Source organism: Oncorhynchus clarkii, chromosome 12 (assembly GCF_045791955.1).
Source record: "Oncorhynchus clarkii lewisi isolate Uvic-CL-2024 chromosome 12, UVic_Ocla_1.0, whole genome shotgun sequence".
Taxonomy (NCBI): Eukaryota; Metazoa; Chordata; class Actinopteri; order Salmoniformes; family Salmonidae; genus Oncorhynchus; species Oncorhynchus clarkii.
This window is the reverse complement of record NC_092158.1, coordinates 31,883,723-31,903,267: the sequence shown is the minus strand read 5'-3', so window position 1 is coordinate 31,903,267 and position 19,545 is coordinate 31,883,723. Positions and strand designations below refer to the sequence as shown.

At 40.4% G+C, this 19,545-nt stretch overlaps 1 protein-coding gene across 2 annotated transcripts in view; it reads right to left on the bottom strand.

Annotated features, from left to right (window-relative positions):
* Positions 1-16,507: 16,507 nt before the first annotated feature.
* Positions 16,508-19,545, bottom strand: part of LOC139421995 (calmodulin regulator protein PCP4-like) — a 28,843-nt gene continuing 25,805 nt past the window's right edge. The window contains exons 3-4 of one of the 2 annotated variants that reach the window (XM_071173138.1): positions 18,851-18,889; positions 17,317-17,668 (exon numbers count right to left, since the gene is read on the bottom strand). In XM_071173138.1, coding sequence (XP_071029239.1) covers positions 17,532-17,668; positions 18,851-18,889 — 176 coding nt within the window. In that variant the 3' untranslated portion in view covers positions 17,317-17,531. Of the gene's footprint in view, positions 17,669-18,850; positions 18,890-19,545 lie in introns of both variants that reach the window. The other variant, XM_071173139.1, reaches the window with a different exon arrangement.

The following is a 19,545-nucleotide window of genomic DNA, read 5'->3' as shown; positions in this document are numbered from 1 at the left end:
GTGGTAGATGAAGTTAGCTAGAACAGGGAGGGTTAGAGATTTAACGGTTTGCACTTCATGACACCCAAAAAGTGTATCCAGTCAGAGCCCCTATTCTCAGTGCACTAGGTAGAGTCTTCAAGACTCTCACTCTCCTCTTCAGTAGATTTACTGTTGCTGCATTGCAGTGATGCTCCTCTACAGGGAAAAAACAATGAGACAATCCAACAGAATCCCCCTTTCAAACCAAACCTAAAGTCTATGGGAAATATCTATCTAAAGTGTGGATATAACAAAACTGTCTTGTTGTTGTCTACCCTGGCCCATTTCTTTCTTTCTTTAAGTCCTGGAGGGAGAGTTTGATAAGAATGCTGTGAGGTTATTAATGCCAGTTTTTATTATTAGTTTTAATTCATTGTCTTCATATTCCTTTTAACAAGATGTTGCTTTTTATTTTTAACATGGTGTTCACCATGGTGGCACTGAAATAAAGAGAAATTAACACACCGTTCAAATTTGATTAATAAAAAGGCTGTTCCCAAAATGATCCTGCAAATTTGGACATGAATGACTGGCGATGGGTCTTTTTAGAGGCACTGATAGAGGAGGATGCCTCCGAAGGTTTCCCTGTGAGGGTCACTGGGGGAGTGAGTGAGTGAGTGAGTGAGTGAGTGAGTGAGTGAGTGAGTGAGTGAGTGATTGGGGTGGTAGTGGTGGATTTTTGGATAACTCATCTTAAAGGGCAACTGAACGTAAAAAGCAACTTCTCTGGTTGAAAACGGCCTATGTCAGAAACATTTATTCCAGTGCCAAAATTGACAAAAAAGTTTAAGTAGAATAACTTTGCTTATAAAGTCAGTATATTCCAAAACAGAGTTTTGTGAGATTTGTGTAACTGAGGCCGTCATGACTTACATGAGGGTTGGGTTTGGATTACAATCATTCCCATGAAATGGGATTGTATCGCCAAGGGAGAATTGTTATGCACTGAGAAATTAATGCGGTGATTGCGCTCTATCCAATCATAGCAGCGAACCTCCAGACAGCGAGACAGACCTGCCTATTAAGCAACTCCCCAGACTCTGACTCATTTACATAAAACAACTTGTCGCCAATGTTATGTTGAAAGAACATTTGGCCCCTAAGCCCTTTATGGAGGGAACAACTTGCTAATGTGTTTGCTAGTGATCACTCAAGTCTGCCACTGTTTTGGTCAAAATGAGAATTGAGACAACTGCCTCTTGTCAATATTCCAAAGTTCCAAACCCTTTCTAGAGTGTCTCGTGTCCCACTGCGACCTATTTTGTAAGATGATTCGCTATGAAACGCTGCCAGACAGACACACTCTCTGGTAATAAAGTAGTTTTTCATGCACATGTTATAACTTGAGAAATACTGCACTAAACACCTTAGCTAAATGTAAAATTGTGCGACTAAGACCTCGGCAAAAATGTGAAAATTACAGAGTTCTTGATTTATCTCTATGTTGTTGCTATTGTGCCTTAAGAGGGACAAATAACAGTAACTGCCAGGGTAAGATAAATCAAACATAACACTCCCACATCTAACCACACCCCCAAGACTCAAATCTCATTGATCTTTTTTTAAATATATAATTATTTTCTTTTTTTTCTCCACACCAGATACAAACATACACATACAAACAACAAATTACAGACGCACACAAACAACGACTATCTCATCTGCCCAGGTCCGCATGCTTCACCCCCCCCCCCCCCCCCCCCCATCCCTAGTACCAGCATTATTGTTTGCCACATGTCCTTAAATTGTACCAATTTGTTTTTCTCAGTTACCCATGCTATTTCAATAATTCATCATTAGATTTTTCCATGGTGTTGATGATGGCAGATTAATTGATTTCCAAGTTTTTAAGTATATGTTTTTTAAAGATGAGTGATGGAAGAGAATCATCCAGCCCATTGGGTATCTCTCACTGCACCCCCATATGACATGTCTTGAAATATGCAGACAGATGGATTAAAAGTTAGTTTACATTCTAATACTTCTGACAGCCAACTTTCTTGCTCCGCCCATAACTTTTGGACTTTATAGCGTTCCCAGAAAGCATGAATGATTGAGTCATTGTTCGTTTTACACTTAAGACATGACTCTGCCATTGTGCTGTGGAATTTGTGAATTTTGTCTCTTGTATAATAAATTGTAAACATTAGTTTATACTGGATTAAGCGTACATTTTTGGGTAAGTGTAATTTAATTAGTTATGCTCCAACATTCCCTCCATCTTGTGACAACATCATTTATTTTTAAGTCTTGGTTCCAATAGTTTATCTAATTTATCTTAATGAACAGCAGAAAAATGCATGCGATTCGGTGAGTTCAGCCACTCTTTAAATGAATTTAAACAACAGTCATTGATGATCATCACATTCATTACAGCACTCATGAGTCTCACAATACTAAAATTCTCCAAATGAAAATATTGTTTGTACCAATGACCTTGAATATTTTTTCAGTGCTAAAGAAATTAACCAGCGCTCATTAATAACTTGTGCACAACTCTTTGCCTGCAGGTGGCAGTGTTGCAAAGTTAAGCTGCCTATTTTCATTGAATAACACACTTCATCAATGTATCATCTCTAGGTAGCCTCAAAACATATCAGATACATTTCACACTTACCGTCTCATATTTCTAGTAAATTTGGTAATGGTTGCCATCCTGCATGCTTCAATGTGCAGTGAAGAATGTGAGACGGTATATTCATATTGACTGATCCAATGTGTGGTGTTCTTCAAGACTATTAGGAGAAGGTTTAGTTATGGGGGGAAAATGTGACCTGGCAGGGTCAATAGACAGGATGGATCAAACCAATCAATCCTTATGTTCTTGCTGCAAAGAAGTGTGTGTACAAAAACAGTGAGAATTAGCCTACATTCAACTCTCATGGCACTGCTTCGGATGTGTTCTGTGTATAGACAAACCTAAACAAAAACACACTCAGTTGCTGCTGGAATGCAAAGGCCACATTTCAGGGCCTAACAATTAAGTCCCTTCAAACACAAACTCTCTAATATGCCACTAGCTAGCACAACTTGGCATTTTAACCCATTAGGTGCTGAAAACAGCTCCATTTCAATCCCCCAGTGAGTGGGTGTGGTGTTAGGCTAGTAGCTGTGACTTTGAGTAAGAGGCGCTTACTAAATTGGTCTATTGATTGGGAGCCTTCCAGACTGTCACTCTGGAGATTCAGCCTGAGCTCCCCAACCGACGCCTCGGCCTGAAAATTGCTTCCACTGTCCTATATCACAGACTGGGGGGCTAATGGGAAGGAGTATTACTCAGCATGACAACTTTATTCGCCATCCTCTTCTGAAGTACACAACAAATTAAATGCAGTGACAGAGATTTACTCAGCCCGCCACACTTGGCCGTTATTAACTGCTGTCATAAATAAAAAGTTCGGGCCGGACTGAATTCCCTCTGATATGAAGGAGAAATATGGAGCTGTCTGTCACTGGGCCGGGCTGGTATGTTGATTGCATCTATAGATGGACGTGGAGCGCTGCTTGATTTGCTTTAATTAAGACATGTTAAATGCAATCACATGGTCGGCCAAGGGTGTATGTTGTGTGAGGAGAGGGGGGTATGGAGTTGGTGTGGCATCTGGTGTGACATATGGAACATAATGTTTTTTTATGAGATATTGGGATATGGGTACATGATGACAGGGAAGTAGGAAGATTAATCATTTCACTGTCCTCATTTCAGATGTTCTTTAAAACTACGACCATATGACTCAATGGAGATGATATAAGAATTATTGAACTGGGTGTGTGTTACAGTTCAGTTGCTGTACCGTACATCCTTCTTGGGTTCAAGAATCCATGGCATGGGTGTGATTGCTCAGAGTTTTGGACCTCCAATTTACTCTGAAGTCAGTATATTTATCCAATGTACCACCATCCTACTCAGTATACTGGTCTATCTCAACTCCTACTCCCAACCCTGGTTTGTATGCTGGCTTCCTGCCAGCTTTGACATCAAACAATGCTGCAGCATCTTTCAGGAAGAGAAACCACTTCACATATCTACATAATGTTTCCTTATGCCAGGCAGCACATCCCACTGACACCAACGTCGCAAATATGAAGTTCCATCTGCATGGACTCTGGGGTGCACTAACCCCTTGGCAAATCGCTACTGTAGGTTAAACCACTTAACAGCGGTGTTAGTTAGCTTACCAACAGGGTCATCCCAGTATATTTTCATTCAGTAACTTAAAATGTACAAATGCCCTTTGTAAAAACTGCATACAGTACATAACAGCAAGATTTTGAAAAAGTGTAAACGCGAAGACAGAGACAGAGTGTCATTGATCTTGGGCAATGTATTTATAGTAGAGCGTTGAGTATCTGTCACCTCTGACAGAGACCCTCCATTGACCACCAGCACTGAGTCATAAGGCTGGATCTCTTGGTGCCTGAAAACACAAGTGCTTCAGCATCTGTCAGTAGAAAGCATGAATAGGACATTCTTGGGTTAGGGTCAGCCCTAAAAACATTCAAAATAGACTGAAGAGGATGGTATAGTTCCACCATAGTAAACCGTATGGTGTGGCAAATCAATAGTCAAACCCAATGCATGTTAATGTCATCGTCACCAATCAACTGCATTACAGTTAAAAACGACTTTGACTACAGTACCACCACCGGTATGCTAGCTCTGCTACCAGTTTATATCAGCATTTAGCATTTAGCAGTCACTTCTTCTAAACCTGAAAACTTCTAATGTGATGCTGTGATAGCCAAATATATCCAAATTGGACTTTAGTAATAACACCGTGGGCCTGTTACAATACACAAATCATGACAGATTAGACAAACATCCACTGTTAGTTCATATTTGTTAAATGTGCACCAATCCGTCGTCCTTCTTCAGTCCCCCACGGCCTGCGTTCCATTGACCTCTTTACCGCATCTATAGCCAGGTTATAGATTCCTGTATGTAGGATTAGAACAACACTTAAGGCTTGCACAACCTCAGTGATAGTATTTTTACCGCAAGTTTGTGTCTTGGGATCCCGCTTAATAGCTTAGTGGTTAGCTGCTAGCCGTCAAGCTAATAGAGCAGGCTAGTTAGTGTGGTGCTTTTATCCATGGCTGGGCACAAATGTGATAGGTGCAAGATGATTTCCACACAAGAGGAGGGAGGGAAAGTGGAATTGATCAATGGACAAGAGTTTGTCTGCCCTACATGCATCACCATCAAGCAGCTTCGGGAAGAGATTGTCCAGTTGCTAGTGCAGGTGCAGCAAAAGCAGGACCTGCTTTCCAAGTTAACCGACCTGGCGACAACCCAGGAAAATCCTATCTCAGTCTCGATTGCCTCCTACTGCAACCATGGTGAGTCGGGCAGTGTCTTTATATTGAATGTAAGAATGCAATAAACTGATATACAATGATTTAGTTATTTCCAATGACATTTTCATGCTTACTGAAACCTGGCTTAAACCTGAGGATTGTAGGACTCTAAATGACACTACCTCTCCAGCCTTTTCTTATGTAAAGAAATCCAGTCCTTATGGCTGTGGTGGTGGGGTGGCTGTCATTCACAGAGACAAGTATACAGTGGATTCGGAAAGTATTCAGACCCCTACCCTGTTTCCACATTTTGTTACATTACAGCCTTACTCTAAAACTATGTCCACACAATACCCCATAAAGACAAAGCAACATTTTTAGCAAAAAAGTCAGGTCATCTGATGCAGCATTCCATCACTTTCCTTCTAGGTCAAATAGTCCTTACACAGCTTGGAGTCATTGTTGTGTTGAAAAACAAATGTTTATCCCACTAAGCGCAAACCAGATGGGATGGTGTATCGTTGCAGAATGCTGTGGTAGCCATGCTGGTTAAGAGTGCCTGACAGTGTCACTAGCAAAGCACCCCCACACCATCACACCTCCTCCTCCATGCTTCACGGTTGGAACCACACATGCGGAGACCATCCATTCACCTACTCTGCGTTTCACAAAGACAAAGTGGTTGGAACCAAAAATCTAAAATTTGGACTCATCAGACTAAAGGACAGATTTCCAGATTTCCTTGTTCGAGAGAGATTTACATAGTTATCAAAATCTCACGCCAGGGTAAGCATACACAAAACACAGCCCTTATTTTAAGTCATTCTAAAATACCCTATGGGAAAAATTATTGGTGGATGACTATTATGACAACTCCACTGTGGGTCTCTGTTGTTCCTTAAGCAAGGGGGAGGCTGATGAAATCACATATTCCCAGCAGATCAACTCCTTGAATGCCATAACATATATTTTTTACCATTTAGTGTGTATTTACACTTGGGATATTGCATTTCAACATTAAAGTTAAGACAATCGCTGACGGACGTCTTTAACTCGTTGCCAAACCCACTGGCTCCAGGTCATCTACAAGTCTTTGCTAGGTAAAGCCCCGCCGTATCTCAGCTCACTGGTCACCATAGCAGCACCCACCCGTAGCACGCGCTCCAGCAGGTATATATCACTGGTCACCACCAAAGCCAATTCCTCCTTTGGCTGCCTTTCCTTCCAGTTCTCTGCTGCCAATGACTGGAATGAACTGCAAAAATCACTGAAGCTGGAGACACGTATCTCCCTCACTAGCTTTAAGCACCAGCTGTCAGAGCAGCTCACAGATCACTGCACCTGTACATAGCCCATCTGTAAATAGCCCATCCAACTACCTCATTCCCATACTGTATTTATTTATTTATCTTGCTCCTTTGCACCCCAGTATCTGTACTTGTACATTCATCTTCTGCACATCTAACATTCCAGTGTTTAATTGCTATACTGTAATTACCCTGCCACCATGGCCTATTTATTGCCTTACCTCCCTTATCTTACCTCATTTACAAACACTGTATATAGACTTTTTCTACTGTATTGTTGACTGAATGTTTGTTTGTTCCATGTGTAACTCTTTGTTGTTGTATGTGTCGAACTGCTTTGCTTTATCTTGGCCAGGTCGCAGTTGTAAATGAGAACTTGTTCTCAACTAGCCTACATGGTTAAATAAAGGTGAAATAAAATAAAATATTTAATTTAATAAACCCTCCCAGGAAAATGTTCAAGGAACCAGAGTAAAACGTTCTCAAAACCTCCTTGTAACCTACAAAGAAAGTTCCCAGAACAGACAATATTCACCTCCGTTCTAAGAATGTTTAAAAAACATTCTGTTTTACCAATCATAAAACGTACAGCTTTGTTCCCAGAACAAATTGGAAACCAAAAAAGGACGTTCCCACAACATCCAGGAAAGCAAATGTGCTAGCTGGGCTCATTCCTATTATATTCACACATGGCTCAACATATAACACAGATCTGAAAACAAATCCACTGTAATTGGTAACATGTTATTGGTGCAAGTTTGGCATATAGAACATACTGTATATGTAAGGGATAATGAGGTGTATGGGAAAGTTTGAGAATCCCATCATGTATCTATTGGATCTTTGAAGGCACTTGATCAGCAGGGTTTCAGTGCAAAAAGATTTTAAACAGTTGTCTCAATTGACTGCTGCAACATTATTGGCTTTAAAGCCATATAGTAAATCACCTAGATCGATCAATGCAGTTAAGTTCAGATTACAGTGCAAGCTCAGGATGAAGCTGTTAAGCTAAGAAGCCTGTCAAACAGTGTAATGATGCTTAGCTTCAAAATGTTCATGGTTCAAGCAAACACCTTACCTACACGTTCTGCCTACCTCAAATCCTATATGATATACTTTTGTTTTTAAGATACCTTTAAAAGTTATTTGAATTGATCGTGTGAGGTCCTACAGTTGAAGTCGGAAGTTTACATACACCTTAGCCAAATACATTTTAAACTCAGTTTTTCACAATTCCTGACATTTAAAACTAGTAAAAATTCCCTGTCTTAGGTCAGTTAGGATCACCACTTTATTTTAAGAATGTGAAATGTCAGAATAATAGCAGAGAGAATTATTTATTTCAGCTTTTATTCCTTTCATCACATTCCCAGTGGGTCAGAAGTTTACATACACTCAATTAGTATTTGGGAGCATTGCCTTTAAATTGTTTATTTTTGGTTAGCCTTCCACAAGTTTCCCACAATAAGTTGGGTGAATTTTGGCCCATTCCTCCTGACAGAGCTGGTGTAACTGAGTCAGGTTTGTAGGCTTCTTGTTCACACATGCTTTTTCAGTTCCGCCCACAAATGTTCTATAGGATTGAGGTCAGGGCTTTGTGATGGCCACTCCAATACCTTGTCTTTGTTGTCTGTCGTGGTAATTTCCTGCATTACTAAATGAGGAGAGTTTACAAACCACACACCAGTCAGAGTTATACTTAAACTTCATCTTTAATTATATGAGCTTCACCATAGGCCTTTGACTCTCAGATCAATTCAGTGTCTATAAATGAATTCTGAAAATGCTAACAAAATAATTCTAGTATATTTTATAGCCAAGATACACCCCTCTCAACTTACATGACGAACCACAGATCTCAGAAACTTCACAAAGGGCCTTTTACTTGAGAGAGGAGTATCCCATAGCCAGATAGCATTAGCTATAAATTATCGTTCAGTTTGGTCTCCTAAACGAGATTCTAATCTCATTCCTGGTACTTCATAGTACCAAAACATTATTTCACTATCTGGAATGCTCTTTAGGCTTTATTGGCCAAAGACATCGGAAATCTCATCTGTCAGTGCTATCTCATAGAGGCCCATCCTCAGGGGAACACACACACACAATATTCGACAGATTCTATTCTATTCAACCATTCTAAAGCAATACAAAGATTATAAAATAATCTTACAAGCACTATAACATAATCTTGCAATTTTCCACAACATCTCCCCATCACATGGTTTAACAGATACATTCACATATGAAGACAGTGTTCCATTCTGACCTCTCCCCTCTCTGGGCCCCAAGTGACTTTTCCCTAGAGAAGAAAGGAAAAATGCAACTGCCGACAGTATAGTCCAAAAAGAGACATTCTAATGACAAGTATCTCACATAAGCATATTATGAAAGTAAATAAAACATCTTATTTATCTATGTTACCTAACTAATTCTGATTCAGCTACGACATGTCATTAAGCCATTTTACTACAACTTTGGAAGTATGCTTGGGGTCATTGTCCATTTGGAAAACCCATTTGTGACCAAGCTTTAACTTCCTGACTGATGTCTTGAGATGTTGCTTCAATATAGCCACGTCATTTTCCTCCCGCCATCTATTTTGGGAAGTGCACCAGTCCCTCCTGCAGCAAAGCACCCTCACAACATGATGCTGCCACCCCCGTGCTTCATGTTGTGTTGGTGTTCTTCGGCTTGCAAGTCTTCCCCTTTTTCCTCCAAACATAACGATGGTCATTATGGCCAAACAGTTCTATTTTTGTTTCATCAGACCAGAGGACATTTCTCCAAAAAGTACGATCTTTGTCCCCATGTGCAGTTGCAAACTGTAGTCTGACTTTTTTATAGGCGGTTTTGGAGCAGTGGCTTCTTCCTTGCTGAGCGGCCTTTCAGGTTATGTCGATATAGGACTCGTTTTACTATGGATATAAATACCTTTGTACCCGTTTCCTCCAGCATCTTCACAAGGTTCTTTGCTGTTGTTCTGGGATTGATTTGCACTTTTTGCACCAAGGTACGTTCATCTCTAGGAGACAGAACGGGTCTCCTTCCTGAGCGGTATGATGGCCGCGTGTACCATGGTGTTTATACTTGCATACTATTGTTTGTACAAACGAACGTGGTACCTTCAAGCATTTGGAAATTGCTCCCAAGGATAAACCAGACTTGTGGAGGTCTACCATTTTTTTCTGAGGTCTTGGCTGATTTCTTTTGATTTTCCCATGATGTTAAGCAAAGAGGCACCGCGTTTGAAGGTAGGCCTTGAAATACATCCACAGGTACACCTTCAATTGACTCAAATTATGTCAATTAGCCTATCAGAAGCTTCTAAAGGCATGACATGATTTTCTGGAATTTTCCAAGCTGTTTAACGGCACAGTCAACTTAGTGTATGTAAACTTCTGACCCACTGGAAATATTGTACAGTGAGTTAGTTATAAGTGAAATAATCTGTCTGTAAACAATTGTTGGAAAAATGAATTTTTTCATGCACAAAGTCGATGTCCTCTGTCTTGCCAAAACTATAGTTTGTTAACAAGAAATGTGTGGAGTGGTTGAAAAACAAGTTTTAATGACTCCAACCTAAGTGTATGTAAACTTCTGACTTCAACTGTACATACTTTAAAGGTCCTACACAGTCATCATATTTTGCAAGTAAAAATTGCCTTTGAATGACAAAAACATCATGCATAATTGTTTTCCGCTCTTAAAATGCTCAGAATTGAATATATTGTACCTTTTCTCCCATCTCTAACTATTAGGAAGCATGAAATAACAGGCAGAGGTGGAAAACACACTCAATTGTCGTACTTGAGTAAAAGTAAAGATACCTTACTATAAAATGACTCAAGTAAAAGTAACCCAATAAAATACTACTTGAGTAAAAGTCTAAAAGTATCAGATTTAAATGTACTCAAGTACAGTGGTGGGAAAAGTACTCAATTGTCATACTTGAGTAAAAGTACAAAATAAAAGTAAATTCTATACATCAAATTCCTTTTATTTAGTAAACCAGGCGGCGCAATTTCCTCTTTTATGACTTTTTTTTGACAGCCAGGGGCACACTCCAACACTCAGACATTATTTACAAAGGAAGCATTTATGTTTAGTGAGTCCACCAGATCAGAGGCCGTAGGAATGACCAGGGATGTTCTCTTGATAAGTGTGTGAATTGAAACTTTTCCTGTACTGATAGCGTTCAAATTGTAACTAGTGCTTTTGGGTGTCAGGGAAAATGTATGGCGTAAAAAGTAGCCAAAAATATAAATAGTGAAGTACAGATACCCCAAAAACCGACTTAAATAGTACTTAAGTATTTTTACTTAAGTATTTTACACCACTGATAACAGGTTCAGTGGGCGGCGAGCTTATATTGTTGAGCTCGCCTTCACTGACAGCTCTTTGGAACACCATTGTGGTCTTTGCCAGGTAACAAGGTAAACAATGGACCACATGTCATTGATGACCACTAGGTAAACAATGGACCACATGTAATTCTGAGCTGATCATGGACTGTTGAATATCAGACGAAATGAAGGAATACACAATTGTATTTCTATTGTTTTCTAACTAATTTACAGAATACAGTTCACTGATACACTTCTTCACAATAATTAGTAAGGCCTGAGTCACCTTAGAAGCTTCAACATAAGAGAATGTACATAAAAACACCATACAATAAATGTACTGGACAATTTATTGGTGCCTCTGTGTTAGCATAAAAAATAACAATATGTTTCGAATTGTATGTATTGATCAGACATTTATTTGATAATTTACAATAGGCCAGCATAGCCAAAATATTGATCGACATAAACACTTGTGAAAAATAAAGGTGAGAAATAATGGTGAGACGTCATTTGACAATAAAAATAATAATTAGAGCAGTGTAATGATGCTTAGCTTCAAAAGGTTAATTGTTAATGCACACACCAAATATAGGCACCTGGCCACCTAGCTCTCGAAAACCCTTCTTCTCCATATGTAGGGGTTTCAGCAGTTACATTTGTCAACATTTTATTCCTTCTGAACTATAATTCTGAGGCTTTAACGATTAGAAAAGTCAATAATCATCGCTTTCAAATGGATTTCCGAAAGACGCTGATATTCCCCTTATCTTTCCAACAAGCTCAGTCTCAGTGCAGTTAGACGTTCATCCACGTTCTCCAAATGTCAAATTTTGAAGTTGCTCATTCTAGGCACTCATTCCGAATGGTTAAGAATGGGGTTAAGGTTTGGGATAGGCTTAAGGTAAGAGCTAAAACAAGAATAAAAAACCAGTGTCAATAACTGGGATAAAAACAGAACCTTCTGATCCAGAGTCATGACTTATGCCCATGACTTCATTTCCTGACTTCCTCAGGACATGGATAGACGTCCAATTTTGAAGTCAATCTTGAAAGATCCTGGCTGTATCTTTCATATCAGAGAGAAATAATCTTTCAAAAAGATACACTTACTGTAGCAGTTTTGCACAGATCAACAGCTGTGTCTGCCTCCAGTTGACGAACTAGACCTACTCAGTTACGCTTACACACAGGTGTTTGGAGCATGCTAGATAGCCAATTATGTCTTCCCTTTGTCTTCCGTAAACAAGCACTGCAAAATGGAGAAATGGCCGTGTGGGAACACTATCCCTAACCCCATAAAGGTGTGTAGTAATTTAACCTTTATTTATTTTTTATTATTATTTGTCACTGATATGAAAGATATGAAAGATATGAAAGACACCAGTGACCAGTTATGTTTCCAAAAAACGTACCGCAAATTATGCAATATTTGGTTGTGCACTTTTTTGTGAAACTTTTCAATGTTTGTATTTCAAATTTTTGTGTGCCTGAAATGCTCAATTGATGCAGATTTGAAATTAATAACTATGATTTAAAAGAAATCCCGCTATACCCTCAGACGAACCATCAAACAAGCAAAGCGTCAATACAGGATTAAGATTGGAGGATACAGGATACAGGATTAAATACAGGCTTAAAAACTGGGGAGTCCTACTATACAGGCTCTGACACTCGTCGGATGTGGCAGGGCTTGAAAACTATTATGGACTACAAAGGGAAACCCAGACACGAGCTGCCCAGTGACGCGAGCCTTCCAGGCGAGCTAAAGGCTTTTTATGCTCACTTCGAGGCAAATAAAACTGAAGCATGAAAAGAGCACCAGCTGTTCTGGATGATTCGGTGATAACGCTCTCGGTAGCCGATGTGAGCAAGATCTTTAAACAGGTCAACATTCACAAAGCCGCGTGGCCAGGTGGATTACCAGGACGTGTACTCAAAGCATGCGTGGACCAACTGGCAAGTGTCTTCACTGACATTTTCAACCTCTCCCTGACCGAGTCAGTAATACCTACATGTTTCAAGTAAACCACCATAGTCCCTGTGCCCAATAAAGGGAAGGTAATCTGCCTAAATGATTACCACCCATAGCACTCATGTTGGTAGCCATGAAGTGCTTTGAAAGGCTGGTCATGGCTCAGATCAACAGCATCATCCCAAATACCCTAGACCCACTCCAATTTGCATATTGCCCCAACAGAGCCACAGATGACGTAATCTCAATAGCACTCCACACTGCCCTTTCCCACCTGGACAAAAGGAACACCTATGTGAGAATGCTGTTCATTGACTACAGTTCAGCGTTCAACACCATAGTGTCCACGAAGCTCATCACTAAGCTAAGGACCCTGGAACTAAACACCTCCATCTGCAACTGGATCCTGGACTTCCTGACGGGCCGCCCCCAGGTGGTCAGATTAGGCAACATCATGTCTGACACGCTGATCCTCAACACTGGGACCCCTCAGGGGTGTGTACTTAGTCCCCTCCTGTACTCCCTGTTCACCCACGACTGCGTGGCCAAACACAACTCCAACACCATCATTAAGTTTGCTGACGACACCTGACCTGATCACCGACAACAAAGATACAGCCTATAGGGAGGAATTCAGAACCCTGGCAGTGTGGTGCCAGGACAACAAACTCTCCCTCAATGTGAGCAAGACAAAAGAGCTGATCGTGGACTACAGGAAAAGGCAGGCCGAACAGGCCCCCAGTAACATCGATAGACCTGTAGTGGAGCGGGTCAAGTGTTTCAAGTTCCTTGGTGTCCACATCACCAACGAACTATCATGTTGGCTCCCGTGTCAGACTCATGATACTTACATTTAGGTCAGTGCTTGCAAGATCCACTGACCACTGTCCGTAATGGTACAGCATTTGTCTTCAGGATTAGCGTCCTGGAAAGACCCATCGAATGTTCTCCCCAGTTGATAAAGCGACTTTGTTCAAAATGTGCACTGCACGCACACGTGTGACATAATAGTAATTTTCGGTGCAGCCTATCCACCCAAAATGAAAAGCAGCAACCACTGTCGGATGTCTATTCTGCAAATAGTGCAAAGTATAATTTACGCTATGGCATCCATTCACAACACAGTGTGTTTTTGTGGACATGCTGGTAAGTAGCTTGCTAGCTAACAGTCCCACCACAGATGAAAGGTTACCAGTGTCTTTGGTTGTACGTTCTGCTTGAGCTAGCTAAAGGTTTGTAAAGTGCTTAAGTAGGTGGACATGTGATGAGGATTTTAAATTAATTAAAATGATAAGATGCTACTGGGACTGTTTATATTGCAAACACACAACTCAAAGCAATAGGCAAGAGAAGAACATGTATTTTTCTTGCATTTTGAACCAGCTTATTTAGCTGTTCTGTGTTGCTATCTAATATTAGAGCATGGATAAGCTTTTTAATTAAAACAAAAATATCATGCCTGTTTATATTGAAAACCCTATTTGGACATCCTACAGTTAGAATACAATTCTCCACTTTTCCCTGAATGTTGACACTTATTTCAGGTCTCAATCCAGTTTATGTAAACTCATGACAAAAAAATCAAAAGAAAGATATCCAAACAGCCAGCTACAAAGCACAGTAGTGCCCCCCCCCCACATAGCTTTGCATCAGGTCCCCTGATGATCCAATGATCTCAGGTCATTTGTCCTACTACTCACTAGGAATGTACTACTACTCATGCATGAACTACAATGTTGCCTTTTATGGTTTATTCATGACATTACTCCTAAGACAATCCATAGTGCTGATTATAATCTTTCAACACCGCATTTTAAAGGATTGCCATCTAAAAAAAGATAACTTCACGGGGTACACGGAAAATCAGTAAAGATAGTTTCAAGTGCTTAAGACACATTCCGGAGTTTATTATATTGTAGCTCCAAGCTATCAGCAGTATTTGCTTTCAGAGCCTGTTCAACCTCCCTAGTGATGAAATTGATAAATATGAGTTATGACATTATACAAATAAAATGGATTTAGTATTGTCAAAGTAAGGCCTAGATTCAATCAGATTAAGCGTTAACCAGCGGGTCTGAGTTGGCGGTGTCAGAGGTGTTACTGTGTTGGAGCTTTCAAATCGGTGAACAGCTGCTTCTGTGATCGTTGTCATGAAGCCACACCCACCTCACTCACGATAGAAGTTCAGAAAGAGAGAGTGTATGCTATATAGAAATAATCAACCTCAAATTGAAAATCATTCAACAAAATAATGATAATTTCTATCAGCCTAACTGAGGTATAGATAACATCTCACATTCAAGTGTTCAAGCTTGTAAACAAGGCCGCAAGAGATTTCTCTTAATGCGTCTCCGTGCAGCCAATGGCAATGTCCGCTTTAGGTAGAATGCCGAGAGCCGCTTGTGGATTTGACAGCTCTAATGCGGTTGTTGGCTAGAGCAGATCTGACAGAATCTAGCCCTAAGAAAATAATTTTGGGCCCTTGTGTTGATTTGGTGTTTGGTGTGGAGTGGAGTGGAATGGTTTAATGGGGCTGTGTACAGGGTGGGGGCTGGATTCAATCCGTGTCATGGAACATTGTTTTTGAATTTCGAGCTGTAACGTGGAATTCCCCCGATGCTTCTGCGATATAGATTGAATCCAACTCCTGGGTGTGTCGCGTGGCAGTAATATTGTGAAGGAATAGTCATGGAGGAAATCAGATTTTTTCAGGTGGAAGCGGGCAGGGCCATTTGCAGGGCAAACACGGACATTGACGGCATGGGCGGCACAATCTGCTTAGACCTGGATGTGTATTTTGTTGGTGGGGATCGCTGCTGCTTCATGACTAGTTTGAATCATGCTGGCATGTTGTTTTCAGAGTTCAGCTGGGCTTGCCATGTTCGGCACTGGCGTTTCATGCCGGTGTATTTCATGTTTTCTGTGTGGACCTGTGTTTTTGCAATAAAATAAAAAAGAACACAACTGAAACACTGGTTCACCAGTATGAATGAAATCGCAAGCCGCTTTTTTGTCCAAGCCCTTTTGTCCGTTAAAGATGGTCTGTTTGCATCTGTCAATTTATTGGCTGTCCAGTATCCAGTCAACCTGTCCCCAGAGCTTCCTATACAGTTCATCTCTTTCCATAACGTGTTGAGGCCGGAAATTAAGGATAATGAGAGGCTCAATTAAAGATGTTGCAGAACTGCTGTATTTGAAGCACCTCTCCTTTCTGCCCAGTTTCCCTGATGTTGCTATGGCAATCAAGCTGTTTTTACCATCCCTGTAACTCTCGCTTCTGCGGAGAGCTCATTTTCTAAACTAAAACTCATAAAGAACTACCTAAGAAGCATTAGGCTCTCGGTCTGATATGTGCTTTTGAACAGCGGAGTAAGCTCCACTCATTTGCACCAGCAAAGCTTCCAAGTAAATTAATTTAAAGGTTTATGAATGTCTTTTGGACGGTTACTGTCAAAATGGTTTATTAAAGAAAGAAAGAAAATAGACATCGATGACAGGCACCTGGGCTAGTGGGGACCATAAACAAACACAATGTTAACAAAATAACTTCTGACTCAATGTTTACCTCTTGGATATTTATTAAGTATTCTTTGAACGTGTCTCTACTGAAGATTGATGGTATTGTACAGTATATTCCACTCATTTGGGTTTGAACAACAGAAGGAAACAATGGGGATTCAATAGAAACACCCATTAAAAAACAATTAATGTCGAAACAAAGTCATACAAACAAAATAAAAACACTTTCCATTGACATTGAAGTTGAAGGGAAGGAAGGAAATCCACAATTCTCGTGTAAATAACAGAACAAGCCCTAGATTTAGTTGGCAAGTTGAGACACCGGAGACATTGGAAAGCAAATTGTAGCCATTGATTGAATTCTAAATGCATCAGCCACTGGGCGCTGCGATAACTGGGAGGGATCAAACAAGACAAGCTGGAATGTCTGGAAACACTCCCCACAACGAGAGGGAAACACCCTTAATAACGGACATACTAGGGAAAAAAATCTTTAGATTTATGATGCCACAGTTGAAAAGAATGCAGAATCTGACGATCAATCTTCACAATACATTTGGCTACATGTTCCGCCTGAGGGTGAAACCATGGTTCCAGTTTCTTAATTGCTTTACGAGGAAACCTACTTATCAAGCAGCTTTTTTTTGTTCAAATGGGTATATTGCAGCGTACACGACATGAGAGAGACATGAGAGGACTACTAAGGGTTTGGACTGCTACAGCAACTGGAAAATATAGAGTGTAGTAGTATTACAGTATCAATAAAAAACGAAAATAGCAAAATCATAGAAAAGATCAAGATTTATCCAGAACTTAACCATCACAACTTAACCATCTTAACCATCACAGCAATCAATTAATAAGTTACATATAATAATTTCATAGATATCAGTGACCCCTTGATCCTTGAACCCTGACCCCTCCCTCTAGCCTTCCCTCTTCCCCTTAACTCCCCCTCAGTTGAGTCCATAACGGTGTGGTTTGATTGACATGCAAGACCAAACTCCCAACTGGTGCAGTCCCGGTCTATGGGAGACAGAGCTGCCCGGCTCTGTCCTGCCCACTCTAGGACTTTACTTCCTGCTTCTTCTTGCTCTGGAACTTCCGGAACTGTGATTGGATGGCCACAGCAGCCTTCTCCGTCTCCGGAGCCTTCATGTCGATGTCCGCAAAGTCCTCCTCAGGAGCAGCCTTAGAGTCATCTGTAGTGAGGCAATAAAGAGGGTGAGAGACTGGAAGAGAGAGTGAGACAGCATAGAAAAACTGGGGAGTCTTACTGTATGTGACTCTACCACAGTTGGGGTCACTCTATTTCATCCATCTAATCATGAATGGAAAAGGTCACCTAAAAAAGGGACAGTTTTCAATTCATGAATTGACTGAAAACCCTTTGTTAATAGCTATAGAATGTTTCAAAGTTCATAGAAATGTGTTTAATTTGAATTCAATTCAATAGATTATGTTTAAAGAAGCAGCCTTTTTCGAGCGTATACAGAGGGTAGGGGGCTTTGCAACTTCAAAGACTTTAAATCAGGGGATAACATGTGAAATATGAAGCAAGGCAAGCCTTTCTAATCTCCCAAACATATACATGCTGTCATGTCCTTTCTTCATCCAGGAGGATTTCATTTTCTCCCCTTTCATTACTCATACATTTCCCCCTCTAATCTAGAAGACAAAAGACATGTACATTAATACATCAGAATATATTTATGTTTTATTTACTTACAAATGTAAGGTTAAACGTTTCCTAATACATAGATAATCACAGCCAAAATGCCAGCAAAGACTAAATGAGTTCAGATCAGTGCCCATGCTAGATACCAAAGAGGGAACATTCTGTGAATATTAAGCCTTGGTTGATTGCTTAAATATGAGGAGTGAACATACAGAATTGGATGCGTGAAGTGACTGTGAATGACCAAAAAAGCAATACTGGGTGCAATTTCTGTGATGCAGGTTCAATTACTAGGTCTCATCCCAACAGCATTGGGATGCGATAGTATACGTCAGTCTCCATTCACATGCATCTACTATGTGGATTGAATACTGAAAGATCCATTCCTTTACAAGATGTCACAAATGCCATATGCATTTTACATTGTACATAGTTGTGAATGTACACTCTTAGAAAGAAAGGTGCTATCTAGAACCTAAAAGGGTTCTTCGGCTGTCCCCATTGGAGAACCCTTTGAAGTACCATTTTTGGTTCCAGGTAGAACCTTTTTGGGTTCCATGTGGAACCCTTTCCACAGAGGATTTTACCTGGAACCAAAAAGGGTGCCCCTATGGGGACAACCGAAGAACCCTTTCGGGAAACCCTTTCTTCTAAGAGTGTACTAACATATAAAATGTGCACACATACAGCAAAATGAACAACATACGTTTAGGTTTAGATGGATTTTCTTCACGACCGTGGCATCCTTTGAAGACAAAATGTTTTCAATGGAGAGGAATGTACATTTCATGATTGCAGAGCCCATACAATTACTCTCCATGCTATCATTCCTTGTGTAATGGAACAGTGTGGGGACATCCCATTTCCCTGTGGGCCTAACCCATCTAAATTGATTGAAGTCAGTGGCTATTGCCAGTGTGGGTGCTTTGTTTTTTTAATATAGCTTCTGGAGGAAAGGGATGTTTCTCATGTACATATCTTATGTTCTTCGTTAACAGACTGATCCCCCCCCCCCCTCCCCTCTGATACATATTGCACACTTCACAACAAGGTCACAGTCCTCCTAAACCATGAATTGAGACTTGAGGAGGTGCATGTGTGAATATCTAAATTCTCCCAAATTGATGATGTCTTCCTTTCTGGGGGAGATGGTAAAAGGTCATGTTGGAGCTGGTGACTGTCTGATGTATGCTGCTCAGGGACACTGGGACAATGATTGATGAAGGTATAGTCTCAGAACAACTAGGTGAGAGCACTCAGTAGCATATGGAGGTGTATTACAATAGCTGTAATCCAAACTACATGTAATCCCCATTACCAAGTATATAGTTCACCAAATTTGTCTAGAATAAAACATAGTCAATATAATACTGAATAAAGTCAGCCTTAAAAAAACTATAG